General features: G+C 46.5%; 5 protein-coding genes across 5 annotated transcripts; 3 read left to right on the top strand and 2 right to left on the bottom strand.

Moving 5' to 3' along the window:
* Window positions 1–1,986: 1,986 nt before the first annotated feature.
* BO83DRAFT_211444 (FAD/NAD(P)-binding domain-containing protein) lies at window positions 1,987–3,594 on the bottom strand. Its single transcript, XM_025526720.1, has 2 exons — window positions 3,513–3,594; window positions 1,987–3,447 (listed from the first exon to the last, which is right to left on the bottom strand). Exon 2 carries the CDS (start codon window positions 3,434–3,436, stop codon window positions 2,066–2,068), a length of 1,371 nt encoding a protein of 456 aa, XP_025381784.1. The 5' UTR covers window positions 3,437–3,447; window positions 3,513–3,594; the 3' UTR covers window positions 1,987–2,065.
* Window positions 3,595–4,789: 1,195 nt separating this feature from the next.
* Window positions 4,790–5,500, top strand: BO83DRAFT_460626 (uncharacterized protein; the record flags this gene model as incomplete). The annotated part of the gene is made up of 1 exon (XM_025537218.1): window positions 4,790–5,500. A coding segment is annotated over one exon (483 nt), but the record flags the coding sequence as incomplete, so codon positions are not given.
* Window positions 5,501–5,718: 218 nt separating this feature from the next.
* Window positions 5,719–6,926, top strand: BO83DRAFT_442450 (NAD-dependent nucleoside diphosphate-sugar epimerase/dehydratase; the record flags this gene model as incomplete). Its single annotated transcript, XM_025536410.1, has 4 exons — window positions 5,719–5,760; window positions 5,815–5,958; window positions 6,035–6,212; window positions 6,268–6,926. The coding sequence occupies 4 exons, from the start codon at window positions 5,719–5,721 to the stop codon at window positions 6,903–6,905; spliced, it is 1,002 nt and encodes a 333-aa protein (XP_025381782.1). The 3' UTR covers window positions 6,906–6,926.
* Window positions 6,927–10,173: 3,247 nt separating this feature from the next.
* On the top strand, window positions 10,174–11,045 carry BO83DRAFT_383813 (nuclear transport factor 2 family protein). The gene has a single exon (XM_025532560.1). The coding sequence runs from the start codon at window positions 10,400–10,402 to the stop codon at window positions 10,799–10,801; it is 402 nt and encodes a 133-aa protein (XP_025381781.1). The 5' UTR covers window positions 10,174–10,399; the 3' UTR covers window positions 10,802–11,045.
* Window positions 11,046–11,312: 267 nt separating this feature from the next.
* Window positions 11,313–13,832, bottom strand: BO83DRAFT_350807 (uncharacterized protein). Its single transcript, XM_025528920.1, has 5 exons — window positions 13,309–13,832; window positions 12,715–13,086; window positions 12,334–12,668; window positions 11,936–12,283; window positions 11,313–11,885 (listed from the first exon to the last, which is right to left on the bottom strand). Exons 1-5 carry the CDS (start codon window positions 13,657–13,659, stop codon window positions 11,321–11,323), a joined length of 1,971 nt encoding a protein of 656 aa, XP_025381780.1. The 5' UTR covers window positions 13,660–13,832; the 3' UTR covers window positions 11,313–11,320.
* Window positions 13,833–21,512: the final 7,680 nt, after the last annotated feature.

Here is a 21,512-nt window from a genome sequence, read left to right as displayed (position 1 = left end):
CGTAGCGAGTGATTTTTCGTGGCAACAGGATAGCTATAATCAAATGACCTTCCGTTGTCAATTGGTGGACATTCTATGAACAGGCTTGCTGCAACTTCCACTTAGACAGATAAATATCTGCAAGAGAGACGGGAGGGTATTGTTGAAGCATCCCCTGGTCCAATATTGTCTCATCCTCACTGGGCCTGCAGGCGTTGACCGGGCCTCGAACCGGCAGGTTCTCACTTCAGTAAAAGGTCTGGCGAAGCGTAGGATACGGAAAGTCACACTGAATGGCTAGTTCTTATAAGGCTTCGAGAGAAGAAGATTGTCAGTAGATAGGGATATACCAAATCCAGATGCAGACAGACGCCCCTCCCATTCCCTGATTTAAGCCCACCAAAGAGCATGGACCGGATTCACTAGGACTTACATAAGCTCATATCCATTGACAATAGTAGTACGAGGCGCCTCCCTACACAAGTGGTACACTTTATAAGTGGGCCCGCCTCATATGGCTTCTGTGTCTTGATTGGCGGCTGGAATCATCCACCAATCAAAGTTCTACTATTGCATCCTTCCGAACCTTTAACAGAATATTTATAGAAGATCGGAGTGACAAGCTTTCCCACTCTAGTATTCAGAATAGTAGCTTAGTCAGTGCCTGATAATCTAGTAGCGTAATCTTCTTGCAATCTTACAATATTCAGCAGGCAGTAATAACTATATCTCAGTCAGCTATTATTACTGTATCTGTTAACCAAAGGAGGCAGGAGGCGGTAAATAATTTTTATATATTCTAATAGCTGCTTGACTTGAATCTTATTAAAGTTTTAACTCCAGATCATGGCAGAAATCAGGGACTCTCTCTTAATAGCAGTATTAATTATTAACACCCACACATATTCCTTGTTACAAAACTGTAGGATATTTCTGGAGGTCTTTCTTAATCAGGACTAATTTTTAACTAACTGGAAAGATTATATATAAGATATATTAAGATTTGTAAACATCTCAGCTGAATAATAGAAGATAACTATTTTATCAATATTCAGTCCAGGTATACTGGTTACTTTAGCTAACTTTTCACTTACAGTGGATTACTACTAGTTGATTAATAAAGTAGATAGTCTCTTATATCATAAACTGGAAGTAAATTAGCTTTTAATATCTTTATCTGCAGTGGATGCACCAGCTAATATCCACAAAATCTATTATTCACTTGTAGATCCCCATTGGTAGAGAATATAAGAGAGTGATTAGCTGTATTTATACACCTGACAGGAACAATCTACTATGGCATACAGAGGCAAGTTTTTGATTATATTATTATACCTTACGGCTCGGGATCAGACTGTAGAACATGGTTCCCAGATGCGTACTATCGTCCATACAACCAGATGAAATAGTATACTCCGCTTTCGCTCCACATTGAAACTCCATGACTACTGTACCTATCAACATCCTACCCCTCCTACAGCCGGTTAGAGCAATTTCATTTTGCGCCCGTTTCACCATCCCCTCCAGAACTCAACGATCCATACCTGTGATCCATCCCTATGTTTGCGGCTCGCAGCCACTCCGTGATGATTCAGTTAACTGTCAAAGCCACCTGCTAAGACAACTTCCGTCGTGCAGTAACTTTCCTCCATATATTTTTAGATGCTTCCTGCATTTCCCCAGGTTGTCGTGATAGCTGCTAGCTTCAAGAACCTGGTGCATTGCGACAGGCGGGATGTAGACCGAGATGCTAGGTATTGTACTTCTGGGTCCTAAATTCGATTGCTACTACATTCACAGCGGGTACCTCTTCCCAGTATCTGATGGATGGCATGTTCGCTCATTGTAATGCTACTTGCGTAAGCCTTGAGTGCTCCAGTATACTTACGTGGATGACTGACAATTCAATGCCAGTCCATCCAGTTCTAGTCGTCCAAGCAACGTCTAAGTAGCGCATGTTTGTGATTTGCCAAGAAGAACGGGGAGAGATTGACCTCCAAATTTGATCGATTATCAGTAAAAACATAGCAACTGGATTACGTAAAACGGACAAGGCGTAGCACAGCTGACATAGTGTGAACTGTCTTTACAACTCAACCCCCACGCCAAATTCAGGATCCATGATAGATAAGCTTTGGAGGTTACTGGTAGATTGCTCTCCGGCACTGGGTTTTTGTGCAAGTTCCTGAGTAGCAGTCGAGAATGCACTCTGCGTAGTGTAACAGACACCGTTACATGTATGGACTGCAGAAGTGCTTTGCGCCGCCAAAGGCAAGACTCCCATCCTTTGTTTACTTATATAATCGACGAGGGTTAGCGTCTCTTCGGCTGCATTGAAGACATTGTTGATCTTCCCAGGGAAGATGTAGATGACGCCGTCTCTTTCGAATGTGAGTGAGCTGCGGAATTCCGCTCTTGTTTTCAATTTGGGCAATGTGGCTCCTCTCCACCCTTTGTAAACAAAACGTGCGGTATATCCAGGCCAGAACCGTTCAAGCTCGTGCTCGATATGTGACCTGACTTTTGTTCCAATGACAGCATCATCAAGCCGCCCAAGAAGGTCCTGTGCTTCTTGAAGACTGTCGTACGAACCCATGACAGTATACGCCCCGTGAATGATCAGATAATCCCTACATGGCCGTTCATTGGTTGAGATGGCTGGCATAATGCAAGGGAACCACCCATCCATGACTATGAATGAAAATGGAATATCCTGCGGTGTTTGGTCTTCATACACAAGGCCGATACAAGCTTGGTATGTCACCTCAATATCCACGGGCAACGATTTCAGAATACCGGCCGGTATGAGGCTATGATATGCCGTAGCGTTGACAACCACGTCGAAGGCATGCACGCTGTCGTCCACTGAGACTTGTTGCTTGGAATCGGCTTTCGTGATCTCCTTCACGTCACAGCCCACGCGTACATCCACGGAGGCATGGTGCAATCTCCTCTTTAAGGCACTCCGTAACCTGTTTCCGATGACAATGCTGGGCTCATCCATATCGTATGCACTAATGAGGCCTGCAAACCCCAGTTGCTCAACGTCAAGTGTTCGACACTCCGGTGACTCATTACAGACATCATGGAATACTTCTGGTGTGACCTTGGAAGCATATCCCAGAGCATCCCTTTCACCGAGGCCATAAATTGACTGCTCATGAGCCACAACGAGCTCCGGATATGTGTGACAGAACTTCTCAAAAACATCCCGACAAGCTTCCCGTGTTGGTTTAGAGCGGGGGTAATGAGGACCCTTGTGCAAGCGAATTCCGAAAGTCCCGGAGATTCCTTGAAGGATATCCGGCTGCTTTTCGAAAACCACCACATGGTGCCCTTCTTTCTTCAATTCCAACGCAATATGACACCCGTACCATCCTGCACCAATGACGGCAATGTCCAGTTTCTGAGCAGGCTTCATTCTATCTTTCAGATGCATATCAGCCTTCGTGCACATCTTGCCGAAAGCTGACACATGACAGTTAGATGATTCGAGAATTGCTTGATGGCTAAGGTCCACTTGCTATACATACCTCCGAATACGGATTTGGGCTATGGGTAAACTTTCCGACTTCTCGAGAGAGCTGCACTGCTGTACTCTCCAGGAGATTGATGTCCACGCGATTATGTGTCGTTTAGCATCGATCCTATGGCATGTTCAGGACGACCGGAGCACTGTAAAATAAATGAAAGTCTGCTGGGGGGCTGACGGTTGTGTATATATGCTATCTATGCACGGTGGGTCAGATTAAAACGCTTCTGGGGAAGCGTAGTGGTTATATTCACTATTGTCTCATGATCTTTTCCCCTTGGCTTTTTGTAAGACACCGGGATATTATAGTTCTCCGTATTTTGATATTTTCTTCTTCCTCCTCTACCTCTGTTTTTCTTTCTTTCTTCCTTTCTTTTTCTTTTCTCTTCTTTTCTTACTTTCTTTTCTTTTCTTTCCTTTTTTTTTTTTTTTTTTTTTCTCAAAAATCAATCTAGTAAGTACGAAGTACTACTCCAGATTAGCCACGTTTCAGTCCAATTTATCCGGTAAACTCGGTTAATGTATCCTTTTTCTTTCCCCTTCCTTCTTTCCCCCTCCCTGTTTGTTCTTATTTTTCATTTTTTTATTTACCCCCTCTTTCGCCTGACCTATTAGATGGTGGTGAAGGAACACTAGAGCTGTAACTTAACGCCAGCCAGTGAGGGATAATGTTGTACAGACTGCGTCATCTTGCATAGCTAGGTAGCCAGTAGGAAGGCAATAATGGGACACCAACAGGGGTTATGTAAATGCAGCTTGTCTACAGTGCCTTGCTAATTGTGTATCCATTTAGTCTTTCCTCCAGCATACTCATGTGTTTTCATATTTGCCGAACTGAAATGGTGCCGCTGAGGGGGGATGCAATAGATTCCACTACTAACAGAACGTAACTTGATTGTACCATTTTTGGTTGCCTTTTCCGGATGCAATAGATTCCACTACTAACAGAACGTAACTTGATTGTACCATTTTTGGTTGCCTTTTCCAAAAGCAAAGCCCGGGAACATCAGCTAACGTAGACTTGTGATGACCAGAATAGAAGACGAAGAAGTATGATCTGCTCCTGACCTCTGCAACGCCTATGAAATCTAAATTAATTGACAGTTCGATTGTTACACAATATTTTCCGACAGTCGACTTTGTTGACCAAGTCTGCCATCTCATGCGAGAGGTGACGTTATGTATTCTTTAGATGTAGACAGGATAGTTTGCATTGGAGCTGGGTTTGTGAATAAGATTGTTGACTTCAGCGATGAGTTAATGAAATAACATGATCCAGGGGGGCCACTGGGAGCCGTGATAGCGTCCAGATGTTCGTCTGTGCAAGTTACTGTGGTCGATAAAGATGCAACACGAATTGAATCATGGAATTCCGAATCCCCGCCGTTACACGAACCAGGGCTCGCTGAAATCATCTCCGGCATCAGACAACATGCATGGACGTCGACCGAATACGTAAAATCACGGCTCGTCTTCTCAACCGAAATTCAGTCCGCAGTTCAAGAAGCTCAGCTAATATTGTTATGCATTGATACTCCTACAAGGATCAGTGGTCGGGGCAGTGGCTTTGCCGCAGACCTGGGGAATATAAAACATTCTGTTGAGGCCATTGCTCGGGCGGCGACCGATGATATGATGCTCATGGGAAAATCAACGGTTCCATGTGGGGCTTCTCAGATGATTAAGACGATTGTAAGCTTACCTTGCTCACTCTCCGTACAGGGCATGTATGGACGCGAATGCAGTTATTGTGGCAACTGACTGGGATGAGCTTAAGTGCTCTTCCTCGAACAATGATGAGGCCCAGTCGTTGGATTGGCAAAATGTCTTGCGAGTGATGCGAGAGCCGAAATGTGTATTCGATGGACGGAACATTTTGGACGGTGACTTCATCCACAGTCTGGGTGGTCGCTATGTACGAGTGGGAATTCGTCGGAGTGGGACCGAGTGTCGCTAGCTTCTCTCTGATTCGTCCAAACGGCACAAGCTACAGATAATTACATATAGTCTCTACTTACGGAGCTTTGAAGAAATGTTGCTGGGTTGCCTCGAAGAACTTCTGTTGGAAGATTTATAGCCTCTGCCCTCCTATCCTTTTTACAGAAATTGTAACTCTATGGCAATCATAGGCCTGGTTATTGACTTTCGTCGCTAAACTTATCGCTGTGTTTTTTCTATCTCTGCACATTATCCTCCCTTGAGTGATCATGGATACTTCTCCTCTTCCACCAACTGTACTAGTCGCCGGCGTATGCTCATGCAACCTTCAAAAGCCGGACACTCATATTAACGCGATTGCATAGGCCGCAGGATTTCTGGGTTCCAACATGGTCCACTTCCTTCTGGATAAAGGATTCAATGTCATTGGACTTGACAGTTACCAGTCAGGAAGTGCAGCAAACCTGAACGACGTCCAGGAGCATCCGAGATTTGCTATGATACGGCATGTTTCCTTTCCTTCCTTTCTATTTGGGGCATCATAGCGAGAACCGCTACTAATGCTTCAAAAGCCATAACATCCAGTTTCCTCTCCCTGAGCTGCCGGCAATCCACCAGATCTATCACCTGGCTTGCACTGCCAGCCCTGTTCAGTACCAGAAGCATCCTGTAGACACCATTAACACTGCCTATCTGGGAACAAGGAATTTGCTTGACCTAGCACGACAACATAGCGCTCGAATTCTGCTATCGAGTACATCTGGTAGGTGACACATCTTACTTGCCCTCACGTTGGTGAACCAGCTGACGACAATCAGAAGTCTATGGCGAACCACAAGTACATCCTCAGCCCGAAACATACTGGGGAAACGTCAATCCATTTGGCCCTCGATCATGCTATGACGAAGGGAAACGCGCTGCTGAAGCTCTAGCTTATTCCTACGTTCAGGAGTATAGTGTCGATGTCAGGCTTGCACGCATTTTCAACGCATACGGGCCCTTGATGCACCCAGGAGATGGCCGCGTCGTGTCAAACTTCGTGACTGCCACAATCTCTGGCCAGCCTATCATCATCACTGGTGACGGCACAGCTACCCGCTCCTTCCTATACGTGGATGACTGCATACAAGGGCTGTACACGCTTATGCACAGTAACCATACCGGCCCGATAAACATCGGGAGCGATAGGGAAACCGCGATAGAGGATCTTGCTAACCTGGTGCGGGCGTTGGCTCATAGGCTAACTAGCCACCAATCGCCTAATATCATCAAACTTCCGCGACCAGAAGATGATCCAACCAGGAGGCAGCCAGAGATTAGTTTGGCACGCCGGCTCTTGGGCTGGAAGCCAGTGGTAAGTCTGGAAGAGGGTCTGTTGAAAACTATCCAGTGGCATATTGATTTGGGGCGCTCAGGCCGGATCGAGGGATATTCGAAAGTGAATGGGCGCCTTTAGGCGTTTGACTAGCTCGGAAACAAAACCCAATATGGATCGCCGATGCGATCAGATACAGATATGCTAGTGGAGCGCTATTGGAACTATGCTATGCATTCGTTTAGTGTCTCTTAGTGTTGAGTGTCTCTTGGTGATCCCGATTATTTTCGGTCTGACGCAAAGCCTTCCCCCCTCCCCCCTGCCTCTCGACGGACAAAGGTAGACCCAGAGATAGTGCTAAGTTTGCAGTCTCTGCTCTTATCCGAACACGTTATTTACTGTCCTGCAAAGCTCCGTATAGTTTGTGTACCCGTCCATTGCCATAGTCCCGATCGCATGCTAGACCGGATATATAATGGACCAGGTTAACGGTGTTCTAACGAAAGATCGCGTAAAACAAGAGCGCTTACAGAACGTATTCGACCAGTAATTTTATTTGACGCGTTGGAAATAAAGAAACGCACGCCGAAACCTAGCGATACAATAGCACTCGTGCGCAAATTATATTACGCCTCGATCTACTCCGATGCCCACTACATCTCTGAGAAAGCGGGTTGGGAGGGGCAGTCCAGTCACGTAAACTTCTCTCTGCCCATTTTCAACCTGGGTGGCGCCGCGACTTGTGGGTCAGCCCATCCCTTGGCAAAAGGACAGCAAAAGTGTCTTCCGAAGCCGACGGAGGATTGTGGATATATGAAGCTAGGACTATGTACTGATAACCCAACCATCCTGAACAGTACCTCGATATGAACTTCTTACTTTCTCTCATTTCTCCTTTTCGGAGAGTGCTGAACACTTGTACCCGTGATCTTGATGAGGACGTCAGCTTTCCACCGAGAGAGCCTATCTCGTAACCTTGAAGTAACATCACCAGCCATGTCTGCGATCTCGTCTATCCACAGATTCTAGGTATGTCCCCACACTGTTTCGGGATAATTATTGCTTACTCTGGTTGATTTCGGTTACTGCATAGCTGCTGCCACGCAATGCGAAGAACTGCGCTGCTGTTCTTAGTGCATCCTGCCAGGTGTGACGGAATTTGCCACTGGTCATCTATGAATGACTCGTTCTGACTAGTAATTGGTCCAAGGACCGATAGATTAACGATCGGCAATACCACGGTCTCAGCTGATGGCCCCGAGTTAGGCCCTTGTGCATAATCACATTTCAGCGCTAGCTATCACAAGCCGAAATATTTCCTGTATCTGCGAGGTCGACAAATCACGGATTTTTGGGCTGGCCATACATGGCATAGGATGACGGCTAGTCGATGGTTTCACCGGTATGCCTTCTACACTACTGCTCCCCATTGCAGCTCTCCGGGTCCAGCATCAATAATGGGCCTATTCTGCCACCGGAAAATGCTCCAGTTGAACCCAGCTATTCCATGATGGCGCCTACCCGCCGCTTTCCAACTTCACTCGCATCTGGGTTGTTCCACCATTGTTCTCCTGCCTTCCCGGGGTTCACTAGCCGAAGGTGGTCAGGCGACGCCATTGGCGTCTTCTCCACAGAGCAAATGGCACCCCTGACTAGTCTCATTATGTGATGCCTTCTTGCTGCAAAAGGTCGCCACGGCCATTTTCCCCGAGTAGTACTATTTTGTTCTAGGTAGATCGGGTGCGTTCACCGCATCCTGTTCTAAGCATTTAGGTCTATAACTAGAATGTCACATTGCGGCGGGCATCTAGTGTTCATTCAATTGCCCAGAGATGCTGTCAGGCGGTGGTAAGGTTCATATCGATCAATAGGTTCGAAAAGCCTGAACGAGTATGTACCTGACTTGATTAGCTTGTATGTGCGCTTTTTTCTTTCTTTCCTTTTCTTTTTTCTTTTGTATTTCTCTTATTTATCTTCATTCATTCTTATTTGTTCTTTGTTCCTTTTCCTTCTTCCTTTCTTTTTCATATGCTAGGAGATCGGTAAATAAAAGTCTTTCGCTCGTTTTCCTAAGGTGGCTAATGGCTGATTAGGGCGTGTTGACCTACTCTTCGGGATTAGGGAGGTGATCAAGTTAGAGATCCCAGGTTTATGATGTCCTGACTAGCTAAGGGATCTGTCTGCACCATAGGGAACCACATGGAAACGTCTTTCCACCTCAATTCAAAGCACCATTCTTGGTCGTCTCTACGCAGAGTTTTACCAGGATTTGAATAAATTGTGGTTTGCGGAGACCGAAGACCTATGCCCTGGGGAGGAGACATCAACGTCAACCCAGGCTCCCACGAGAAGGACGAGGATAGGATACATGCAGTATTTCGATCGGTATATATCAATGTAGCCACTGAAAACTGGTTCTGAATATTAGGACTTGTCTACGAGGACAATGGATCCTGCCGCCTCACCAGCGCCTCTTCCGTTCTGGCATGTGGACAAGGGCAATAATTAAGGTTGATTTCCAACGACGTGGCGATATGGCGGACAAACTTGGTAGAGGCTGAGTGTGGAGAGGTTTACAGTGAGCAATGTAGCTTATCCGCCGCTGCAAGCCCATTATACTGCAACTCGACGAGAATACGAATATTCATGCGAAAATAAAGAAACCACCTTAACTATGGCACCATGTAATTTTTATAGATGTCGTCTTCAAATGTTAGATATGAGCTACAGATGATCGATAAACTGCTATATTGAAAGCTCCTGTTGCGCCGCATCAGCATTTCTTGAAGATTCTGGGACTGCCACAATCATAATCAAGCCTTAGCTCTCGCTGAAGGCGCTCCAATCTACGCATCCGATTCCCGGAGCGTACTGAATAAGTCTGCCGCGATCAATAAAAGACACTGATCGAACACTATGGGACTTTCATGTGCGGCATGCGACATTGCGTGACCCTTTTCCATTGTGACCACACGAGTAACGCTTAAATACGATAGAAATCTTCTCAGCAAATATGTCACTAGGACACGAGGATCGGATTACCAGGTTTGTGGAATGAGGCGGAGATTCCGTGTTTCCCGGATCAGATCTCGCATTGGCTGAGGTTCAATGTCAATAGCCGCTATCTTCTATCTGCAAGCAGAGTAATTCAAGCTTTGCATAATAGGGCAACCTACTAATTCTAGTTCCCTATCCGTTAGACCTGGCGTCTGAAGAGAAAAGCGGTAGTTTGATGATCGAGGACCATGCCTCACTGTGTTGAGATAGCTAGAAAAAGGACTGAAGTAACTGTGATTCTGCCGGCCGAGTCCTAATATAACGTTAGCTAGTCTTGTCTAGGTAGCGCCAAGCGGCCCATTGCGTGCAGATTCTCTATTCCTCACCATATTACCGCATGATCAGCGGACACGTAGCCAGAACCCTTCTACTATAAGTTAGACATTATCCACCCGATCCCCCGTTTTCCACCAATTTTCCTCTACGTCACTTTCATTCTCATAGATGAAAACCCACGCACACAATTCTTTTTTGATTTTTGAGCCTTCATTCTCCAAAGAAAGCAAATACTCAAGTGCATATTCCATGTTCGCAAGCTCCTTTGGGTGCTCATCGCATAGTGAAAGTTGAGATAAAATATGGCCTCCATTACCCGCAAAGCTCTGGCAGACCTAGTGATACGATACTTCCGCTCTGTTGACACAGGCGATATTCCCGACGCTATCTCTCTCTTTGCCCCCGACGCGGTCTTCACCGTCGAGAGTGATCATGTCACCTTTACCGGCCGTGCGGTTATTCAATCCATGCTGACAAGTTTCAGCGAGCGGTCCACACTCATGGAACACCGTAATAGAAATATTGTGATCGACGAGGCAACGAGGAAGGTCGCTACGGAGCAGCGCTATGTTGGGGAACTGCATGACGGGACAACAAGGGAGATGGTCACATGTAATTTCTTTGATGTCGGGGTTGACGGGAGATTTGCGAGAGTGGCTGTTTGGATGGCAGGCCCCAGTCCGTTGGGGGATGGCAGGACTTAGGAGGTCTGCTTGGAGCTCATATCTTATACGTTGACTTCCTGCAACGAGAAGAAGCCTTGGTGAGCTAAATGTAACTAGCTCCTGTCAATAAGCGGTCAATTTAATCTTATCGTCCTACTTCAGCAGTAGGTTTAGCATTGCAGAAAGACAGCAAAGTCAAATGACAGTGTACGAAGAAGCAATATCACGCAATATTGCAAGAGATTGAATGTTAATAATCTGGACAGTAGAGTTAAGGTGCGTGGCATTTTTTACTCTGACTGGGTGCTAGCAGGCGGTGGTAGTCTGTATCCGCTTCAATCAAAGGTAATATTCTGTAAGAAACAGTGGTGTTATTTGCTAAATCCACGGCCTGCCCGGGAAGCTAATAGCCAGTATATAGATAAATCTTGTATACCATGATTTGTAAGGTAAAATCCCCTAACAGCAGCCAGTAATGTCTTAATGACTGTCCGCTTACTATAATGAAGGCAATGCAACTCGACGTTACCGTCATACCTCGTACTCATCCCTAAAGTCTCAATCGAACTCCCTAATAACCTCTCCCAGACGCTTGCCATGGAAACAGTGACTGCCGCTCTCGCTTGCCTCGAAGAGCTGATCGGGATAGTAGTGGACAACGTAGTTGGCGGCAAGTGATTCAAGCTGCCCGCGGGTCCACAACTTCTCCCGATGTTCATCCAAGATTGATCGTACCTCTTCTGGAACCAGCGCAGGATCCACACTTGAATTGAGCACCAAATCTATCGTCCGCAGAAAGGCCCGGCAGAGTTGCCATGCCAGGCTCATGTGCCAGAGACCAGCCACACAGCTGACTAGAATCTCGCGCCATTTTGAACATTTCAAACGCGAGGCAGCGTGAACGCTGACAACGAGAAAGTAATGCATCATAACCACAGGAAGGGATTTCCAACCATGGCAAGCGCGATACAACAATATAAGTGTCCCCATCGACTTCATGGCTTCATCCATAATATTACAGGGATCAAAACTTGTTGATGGAATTAATCCATTTGCCGTTGGATTGTGTAGGTCACCTCTGAATATCCCACAGAGGTTGACGACGGTTGAATGGTAATAGAGGCTGCAATCGTTATTATATACAAGGTACGACAGGGAAATGAATCAACGCACTGTAGACAAATATTATGTGGTGATCTGTTTATGTCAATATCCAGAACAGCCGGAAGAGTCCTCCTGAAGATATCAAGCCTCTTATAGAGTGCGGCAGCCCTCTGGCTATGGTGCAAGTCGGTCAGCATGTCCGAATGGGAGGACAGTCGAGTCACATCATTCACGAGATTGAGAAGTGTCCGACGCGCCCATGTGCTTGTGTTTGGATATGGCCTGTATACAGGGGCTGTAAACGGATATGGCGTCCACTTTTCATTGAGGTCCGCGGTGCATGCTTCGTCTTCGTCCAAGCTTATCTCCGGCGGGGCTGACCAAACGGAAGACCTTCCAGATACTTGGGCTGACATTCTATTTACGTTCAGATATTATTGGCAGCCCCTTGTAGAGACAGAACTCACGTTTCAATTTCGTAGACTGCACAAGCAATAATCTTATGCGCTCGCAAATTCTGCTCCGTGTCTGTCTCACAGTGAGCACGGAAAGTCTCGGCTGTCTGAGTATGGAGACCGAGCTTCAAAGCCATCAGTGCGCCGTATTGAATGTAACGAACTCCAATATTGCCTTTTCCCATGGCGCAGAAGAACAGCCCAAGGAGGAAGCTCGACTGCATAGTAGGAAGGCAGATCCGGTTCTTATCCTGACGCCAGTGCTTCTCAAGTGTCTTAAAAAGCTGTTTGGCCGTCTGTGTTTCTCTGCGACGGTCCCAAGGTCTCGCTAGATTATATGAAAAATGCTGCATCAGTTAACAACATTGCCGCATATCAGCACGAAGTACCTACACATGCATAGAAGAGCATTGTGTTAACCAGCAAGGAGGAGCAGAAGCGAGTGTCTCCGCGACAGAAACCATTAAGGAATAAACTAGGCTCGATCAACCTCCACGTGGGATTATCCCAGACAAAGAATAACGAGAACAGATGCGATGCAGTCATGTTATCAACCTGGTCCGACCACAACTCAACAGTGTGGACGCGGTAGGGTGCTTGCCGTTCGACAAGCTGTGGTTGACCAGATAGTTGTGTTCTCCAGACCAGCTGTATATTCTCCAGGCTGATGCCAGGCCGTTGCACTGGGACTTGTCTGACCAGGCGCGTGGCGGCATCATGGACGGACACACTGTGGCGGATTGTGCTTATAACGGATGGCAGTGTCTCCGGATTACATTCGTGAATGGCTTCATAGATCTGATGCAGCTCGTGGAGCCGAACTTGTAGCACTTGCAGCGCAGTTTCCAGGCTTCCCGGGCAATTCTGCTGTGCAACAGTATGAGAAGCTCGTGGGCCCTGCGCAAACGTTGTGGTGCGTGACAGATTTAGTACATTGCCGCCAGTGACGGTACGTTGTATGTATTATGGCTTGTAGGTTTGGCTTACCTCCGGATGTCCAGCAATTGCGGATGGCAAGGGGTCGAGCAATCGGGATAGGATAGACCGGATCAAGCGGTCATGGCGTTGAATGATGTCTTTTAATTGGTCCAACTCCTTCCTTTCTCTAGAGCGTCTCTGTTCTGAATACGTGCACTCGATTGCCAGTCTTTCACAGTTGATGCACGTCGGCTTCGCCCCATTGCATTTGGCTTTGCGGTTCCGACACGGATCACAGGCTTGCAATGTGCGGGACCGAGGGCTCGAGATTGACACCTGGGCTCGCGCTCGGGGGATTAATAACTTGTTGGGATGTCTGGTGGTCTGTGGAGGTAGCATTGCCCAGAGGGAAGGTGCCATCCTGGCATGTATTACTTCAGGGGATAGCACGACGCACTGCCGGAGATCGTTATTAGTCAGACCTAAACGGGTGGAGGGCAAAGGGGACGCTGGCTTTGGCCGGCGAGATGGAGGTTGAGTGCCACGGCCTGCCACGCATGGACTGTTGATCGCAATGACTATTCTTTGCCTTCTGCTTTCCGCTTAGCCGCCCATCCCTAGGAAGCTTTATAGTCGCGTTATGGCCAGTCTCGTACCATCGGCGCTAGAGCGGACGCTGATTCTTACAGGGTAGTCGTTAGTCTTCGGGGTTTGAAAAGAAGCCAGGGAGGTGCTAACCCATATTTAGTAGTAGATCCTCAGCCGTGCATATAGCGGGCAATATAATGTCCGTGTGCGATTACTGTGGAATCAGAGAAAGGTGAGCTAAGTGAAGAAGACTGTATTTAGTGGGCTCCCCGATAGACGTATCACATGAGCGCTGCATTGCGGCACCGGAGCTCCAATCATGACGAAAGTAGCTATTAATGTACTAGGCTTCCATATCATCGGAATATTCTTCCCTACTTTTCGCTTCAGATATTCCTACGACTAGCAGGCCCCATAGTTTCGTTCAATGACGTTTCAGCTGAGGGATTCAGGCCGAATATATTAATAATCGACTCAATGTTGTTTGGGCCAAGAGGGAAATGTTAATAGAGTCAGACACAAAACTTAACTGTACATTAGACAAATGCGGAAGGAGAGACTACTACTATCTATTCTTGTCATTTCTAGTAAATGCGGAGTTATCCTCAGTGAACGATTCTGATATATTGAGGGCAATTGGTCATATACAGTCAAAACAGCTGTAAATACTCTACTAACGAGATCTACTATTACTTCTGAACCTTAACAGACATTCTTTTCTCCTCACGCAAGACTGGCCTCTAAAGGGCTTTGCTCAGTTGATTTAACAGCGTCCCTGACTGTGGTAGTTGTGCTATTAAAGTTGCAGGCCAAAGGAGCTGATGATTCAAGCGTTATGGTCGTTTAAATAGAGAGATAAGTACAAGCGCCTTTTGGTGAATCGTGCAGACATGAAACGTGTCGCTTCCAAATCTCCCTCTCAGAGCAGCCTGGCAGTAATTCTTGTCGTATAGCTATTTGTTTCGTCCAGGACTCAGAAATCTCGTTTTACTGAACGTAGTTCTCTCCATATATATAACATTGCGCCTTGTCGAGTCTTCAAATCGGAGATTTCTGGATTCTGTCGGGCCCAACTCAATCCTCACGAATTACGATAATATCCATTGTCTGACCCTCCACTAAATCTAGACAGTGATGCCACACCCAAGTTACTGTTCTCCCGCCTTTATAATCTTGCTTGACTGAGCCAGGCCCACCAGTCATGATGATGCCGGGCGTGTTGACTGTGATACTTGACCAGCTAAAACTGGCAAAAGTATGGCCTCCGAAATAGAACTTATGCTGTTTTCAAGGTTGTCTAGCCCGCCGCTTGCTACCCCTGTTACCTGAACTTGGAATATTGATGTGGACGTTCTCCCGGCGACGAGTTAATATTGTAGTCCACATGTTGGTTGCTTCGTTCATCCCTGCTTTTACTGACAAGGGCATTAAATGGATCAGAATGTGGTTTCTGCATGATGATATCTTATCACATACAAATTAATGCAATCCTAACTATTCAATAACATACAAGTTCACTCGGCCTATTGTTTGGTCTCGCCGAATTTCTTCGATAGTGAAGAGTTATTTGAGGATTCCGTGGAATGTCCCCTAAGGTGGTACTAGTTCTGACTCTGAAATAGCTACCCTGAGTCGTGTTTGGGGATAACGGGACCATCAACTAGTGTTAGCCTGGCCGACCGTGGAGACAGGACAGATTGCGTGTACATAATAACATCACATGATTTGATAACTAGAGTTGCACTCGAGCTCCACACCCCATTGAGATCGGCTTTTGGCCTACGAAAATGCTGACTTACAGGCACGCAAATATCTGGGAGGTATGATACTGCTCACTGGTTAACATGCGCACTATTTCGTCGGGTGTAGACGTTGGTGACGATGCTGCTAGGCGAGGCCGACAAAGTGGTGAGGATGTCTCGGTTCTGGGGCAAGGTAGCTGTGGTGGCGGCGCTCCCAAAGAATAGTGATTGGAGACACTTATATTTAACCCTGTCCTCATGGCGCATGGGGAATTACGCCTTTCCTGAGTCTGAGTTAGACTCGCGGTGGACTGATGGATGTGGCGGACCCTGATCTTAAAATAATAACAGCAAGAACAAGAGTAACCTAATTCAACCACTATTGATATATCCTTGACTTGCACTGCTTAAATAATGATAGGAAATTCAAGTGAGACGCTGTTGAGGATACTGTGCCATCCATGGCTTTTACGGCGGATAAGGCACGCGTACAACGAATATGCAACGTATAGATAGGGGTGATCCTTGTTAGGTATCTCCGGCTGGGAATAGATGCAGCAGTAATGGCCGATCCAGATAAGATAGTGGCCTCCTGCTGGTCGTTAGGATGGGACGAAGCTGCCGACGTGTACAATGAGGAGCCGACCTAGCCGTCACGCGGCATACCAGGTTGGCCGAGGACCCACCTTACCACGCCCACTTTAACCCAATGCAGACTTGTTGAGCCGGACCTGCTGCCTTTTTTTGGGGGGTCCACTATAGTGTACAGAAGACATCCGAATGGTGGTTGAACGGCGGTACGAAATGCTTGCTCAAACATTGATTTGTTTGTAGGTCGGTTAGGAAACAGGACATTTACCCAACCGGATGACCCTCATGACAAAGTGCAATTGAAACGATGCTCTCCCCTTGAAGGGGTTTACCCTGGTAGACTAGATAACGAGGTCATACTGCGCTCAGAGACAAGGCTGATACGGAATAAGCAGGGATTAGGCTACGGTAAAGTATCCATGACTTGCAAAGCACCATGCCCGACATTATTACTGCATAATGAATGGTCATAGAACATGACAAACAGAACTGACTGAATTCAAGTTTTCCGCCCCAAATCCCACAAGTCTCCCGTGAAGGTTCGGAACGACGGGTTCCTGCTCGAGCAAGTACGGCGGTTAATAGCGGCCATCGGGCAAATGCGTTGATGTCCCTTTACCGCTCTACATACCGCATCCGAATTAGGATCTCATGATATTCTGCATGATACTGTACAAATCCTTTTTCTAATGATTATTAAACCTGCCTCCTTTCATGCTGCTTTTTCAAAGTATTAGTTATCCCAGTCTCCCTCTCCACCTCTTTGTATGAGGAGGAGATATGCAATCAGGGAGGATAATAAGAATTAGGCGGCTGAATATAGGCTATCAGGTCTTTAATTACATATTATTCTACTAGATAGCAGGATTGTGGGTTTGTACGGCAGGCTAGGGCAGGCAGAATTGGCTCTATGATAATGAGGTCTCTGTACGTACAAACAAAATAGGAAATAAATAGTTAAGACAGTGAATACAGTGCTAGTTTATACCTAAGAAGTAAATTCTATCTCTTCTTTCTGCCTTCTATTAATATATCTACTATTACTACTACTACTATTACTACTACTACTACTACTACTACTACTACTACTACTACTACTACTACTACTACTACTACTACTACTATTACTACTACTACTACTACTACTACTACTACTACTACTACTACCATCACCACCAACATGCCTTACGTGCTAGATGATTAAAAACAGATTACTGAGCTTGATTTTCTATCTATCTATCCTATCTCTGTTGTACAGGATAAAATTGACTAAAATATGTTCATATAGCAATAATAACAACACCGATAACCGCTATATTGGTATTTCTTCTTCTTTTTCCAGCCTGTCTGCCTGTCCCCGTCCCCCGACCTGTAATAATTCTAGTTGTTGTTATACGAGGGGCTCCCGGTTGGTGCTGATTCTACGATCCCTGTAAGAAATCTAGATTGATTATACCTGTTCATGTATACTGATGAAGGACTGCAAGTGCTTGCCCGGCTAGGGATATGATCTGTTGAGTTCTGATACGGCCGGATTCATACTTACCAGATTGTAATGTACCGAGTAAGCTATATCAATGCTCTGCTGATATAATCTCACGGAATTTATCCGGCCAGGCAGGAGGTGCCGGATGATTGGGATCTGTAGACGGAGGAAGCCTAGGTAAATATAACTGTTTCTTTAATTATAAATATATATCTGTACCTGCACCTGCACCTGTATCCCAGTTATACGGGATACTTGTATATAATACCCTGGGCAAGACTTGCACCTCTCCGTGGTGCTCAGGACTAGTAGCCATCTGTATGGCGAAGCCAAGTAAGTCATCCAATGGTGTACGTACAGCTTCATATAGATAGGTATGTTAGTTAAGCTATATGATCCAATCAGCTACATACTAATTCTGCCGGCAGTAAACACCAAAAAATTGCATTTGCCCGATGGCCGCTATTAACCGCCGTAGAGCAAGTACCTGATTGGGGGGCAAAAAGGCCCGCCGATCATTCCAATCATAGCCGTACGAGATAGTCCCCCGCCTTATAGAGTCCATATATTGTTTCCCCGGCCTAGACTTGAGTACATGTTACAGCGTAGGGATGCTAGCTAAAGGGGGGGTAAGAGGCTACATCGTTGCTTGAATTATCGCTGTCTAGACTACGTAGCTCGGCGCGAGCGTGGGAATAAACAGAGTGTAGATGTAATCACGTGACATCACTGTGCAGCCTTGCCTACTAGATAGTATATCAACTTTACATACCAAACATGAGGGGTTTCGTGATTCCGGTTGCCAACCTCCTTAAGCTCTATCTTGTTCCAATAAAAATCTCCTGCTTGTGTTTACTTAGCTCTAAGCTGTGTTCTAGTATTTGGCATCCATTCATCTGGTGAAGCTTTGTATTGTAGGACTGTCAGGACATGAAACGATGGGCCGCTTTTGGACTGTGTAGGCACCATCATATACCATTAGTGAACGGTCATAATAATGTGAAGTAAAGGGCTGTGATAAACGCTTCAGATAAATTCTGAAAGCTTACCTGCGTTTCCACACAGGGAGAAGCCCTATATCTGTTAATTACCTGACCTGGAGACACAAGATTAATACCTATGATGTATGATTCCCGGAGCTCTAAAACAGCTTGTTCTAATAGTGTGGTCTATTATAAGCTTTTAATGTGCCATTCCTTCCTTCTCAAGTAATGGTGGGAAGACGAGGCACCGGAGAACATGTGTTTTCTGACAGTCCATGTTTAGGAAGACTAATATAATATCATTTCTTCAGTAAGTGTATTGTACCATAACCGCACTATGAAGCCAGAAGGATAAAATGAGTACCAGATTGCTTATTATAATACGGCGGTCGCACCCGCCAGCTTAAATACCTTGATAGGTCTGCTGTATTCAGTTAAAACAAAATCCTTCTTGTCGGAGCTGATACCCTGAAATGTCACCCATAGATCAGACCCGCGTGATACTTGCGAGGAAGTTCGACACTGAGAGCGAGGCTGTCTATTTTAGACGGATCCCATTCGCAGAGTATAGAATATCATGGGTTAGCGTTTCGAATCGACTTAACACTGTTGACCCCGTGGAGCGCCATTGATTAACATCAGACCAGACCGAGATAAGGTGGAAGAAAAATCCACAGCTGGACTGTCATTTTCTACAGTTGTCTACTCGGACGCATCTGGGCAGAATGGTCATTTCGGAGTGGCAGGCCTCGTCCACAAACCAGTAAAACTGGGAGCCGGCGCCGTGACAACGCCAGAGAATGAAACAGCGACGATACTCTGCGACAACATGTGGGCATTACAGGTGATACGCAATCCACGTAATAAGTCAGGGCGACGGATTATACAAGCCACTCTGCAAGCAGCCTCAAACCGAAGGCACGAGGGCATTCCCCTCCGCCTTCAATGAATCTCGGGACACAGTAATGACCTCAGGAACGATGCAGCGAACAAAATTAGCTGCAAGAGCTGTAGGCCCGGACACAATGTACCCTCTTCGCCGCCTAGACTCAAATGAAAAGACGACCATATGAAACAACGTAAGACGTCTAATAGGGCAGCCATCCGCATTCAACGACTATATGACCCATTGCCACGAAAGTGCGCCTACCTTCTGAGCCACCTTCGGGACGGCCACTCATGACTAACACGGGACCTGGAGGAAATTCAGCGAGCATCTGAAAAATATATGGAGGAAGGTAACTGCACGATGAAAGTTACCTTACCAGGAGACGCCGTTATCATTTAGAATGGAGCCACCGTTTCGCAGAATATGCTGGACTCATCAACTTCTTTGGAGCCCACGAGCTATGAGTTACTATGGTATCTAGCCCCAGACCAGACGACCTCCCGGTCCCTAACAAGCCCTGGGAAGCCCGGGACTATGTCAGCACTCGATTTCACATCTACTAGTGTTATGGCACGGGTCAAGGAATGCCACCTCTACCATACCCATCATGGGTCAGAACACGAAGGAACATACTCGGAATGTAACCTCCAACCAGAGCAGTCTGGAAACTCAACCCGAAAAGGACATTATGATCAAGCAGACTGGACTTGTGTATCCGAATGTCCAGTCCACCCCAGATCCAGGTCAAGCAGTCAAAGATCCGGTTCAAATCACAACTTCCGTCCGAGACTAGCATGTATCCGTGCAAGCCAGGCGCCGGTACTCGAAGCGCGGGTCCACCGCAGACCTTAGGACCCGGCAGGTTGAAGCCAACCGAGTCTGCCGGAAATGGTAAGGCAGATGCGCTACACCGGTATGCTACACCGGGATCGGCCATCCAATCACAAATGTGATGTGTCATCATTTGCGGGAGGAAAGAGAGGACCGGGTGCAGGAGCGTTCGAAAAATCCGAGGCAGGCCACTAGGGGGTATGTTCGTCCAATGACCCAACAGGAGACCTACCGGTCTCTCCGAGTCGCCCAGGGAACTACCATACCCCCCTACGTCGAGCTCATCTCTGGAATGGTGCAAACTTCTGAACTACCTAACTGGCCAATGAATGAACAAGTCGTTATTCCTTGAAACAATACAGGGCCAGTCACCATGACGTCTCGCGATCTGGATTGGATGCGCATGCCAGATAAGAAGGCATGCACTGAATCATCAAGGAGTTGGCTGCGATGCGCAAACACAGGAACGGATCACAGGAATGTATCATTGGGATGGGGATTGGAAGGGGTGGGAAAACGGGTGCAAAATGAAATTCGGCTCGTAAAGAACCCGCTCTAACCGGCATAGGAGGGGTAGGACAGATAGGTATAGTAGTTCTGGAGTTTCGATGTGGAGCGACAGGGAGTATAGTATTTCGTCTGGTTGTATGGACAATAGTACGCATCTGGGAACCATGTCCTACAATCCGATCTTGAGCCGTAACGTGTAATAATGTAATCAAAATCGTGCCTCCGCATGCCACGGTAGATTGTTCCTGTCGGGTGATAGATACAGCTAATCGTTCTCTTACATTTCCCACCAGCATGGGGATCTACCAGCGAATAATAGATTTGGCAGATGCTAAACGGTAGACCCACCACAGATAAATGGATACTAGGCCGAAATGGTGGCAACCCACTGCAAGTGGAAAATTAGCTAGAACAGTACACCTGGACCGAACTTCGACACAATACCCGTCGTTCGGCCGAGACATTACAAACTGGGATATGTCCCGAGACCCTCCCTTCGGTCAAAAGACGGCCCAACCGAGGAAGACCCCTAGAGGCATCCCACAGCTTCGTAACGAAAAATGCTTGGAGGTGTCAAATAACATTTAATGGTGTTACCAGAAGGGAGACCTCTGTCCCTGGTTCGGAAACGAAATATAGACAAGATGCAACTC

This window comes from Aspergillus eucalypticola (assembly GCF_003184535.1).
Source record: "Aspergillus eucalypticola CBS 122712 chromosome Unknown BO83scaffold_56, whole genome shotgun sequence".
In the NCBI taxonomy this organism is placed as follows: domain Eukaryota; kingdom Fungi; phylum Ascomycota; class Eurotiomycetes; order Eurotiales; family Aspergillaceae; genus Aspergillus; species Aspergillus eucalypticola.
Note: the sequence above shows the minus strand (reverse complement) of the source record. Positions and strands in the feature narration are given on the sequence as shown.

Bases quoted from the DNA above. Each gene is read 5' to 3' on its own strand.
- BO83DRAFT_211444 (XM_025526720.1), bottom strand. From the start codon at position 3,436: ATGTGCACGAAGGCTGATATGCATCTGAAAGATAGAATGAAGCCTGCT.
- BO83DRAFT_383813 (XM_025532560.1), top strand. From the start codon at position 10,400: ATGGCCTCCATTACCCGCAAAGCTCTGGCAGACCTAGTGATACGATAC.
- BO83DRAFT_350807 (XM_025528920.1), bottom strand. From the start codon at position 13,659: ATGGCACCTTCCCTCTGGGCAATGCTACCTCCACAGACCACCAGACAT. The intron at 12,669-12,714 runs GTAGGTACTTCG...TAACTGATGCAG, and splicing joins CAATGCTCTTCTATGCATGT to CATTTTTCATATAATCTAGC. The intron at 12,284-12,333 runs GTGAGTTCTGTC...GAACGTAAATAG, and splicing joins GCAGTCTACGAAATTGAAAC to AATGTCAGCCCAAGTATCTG.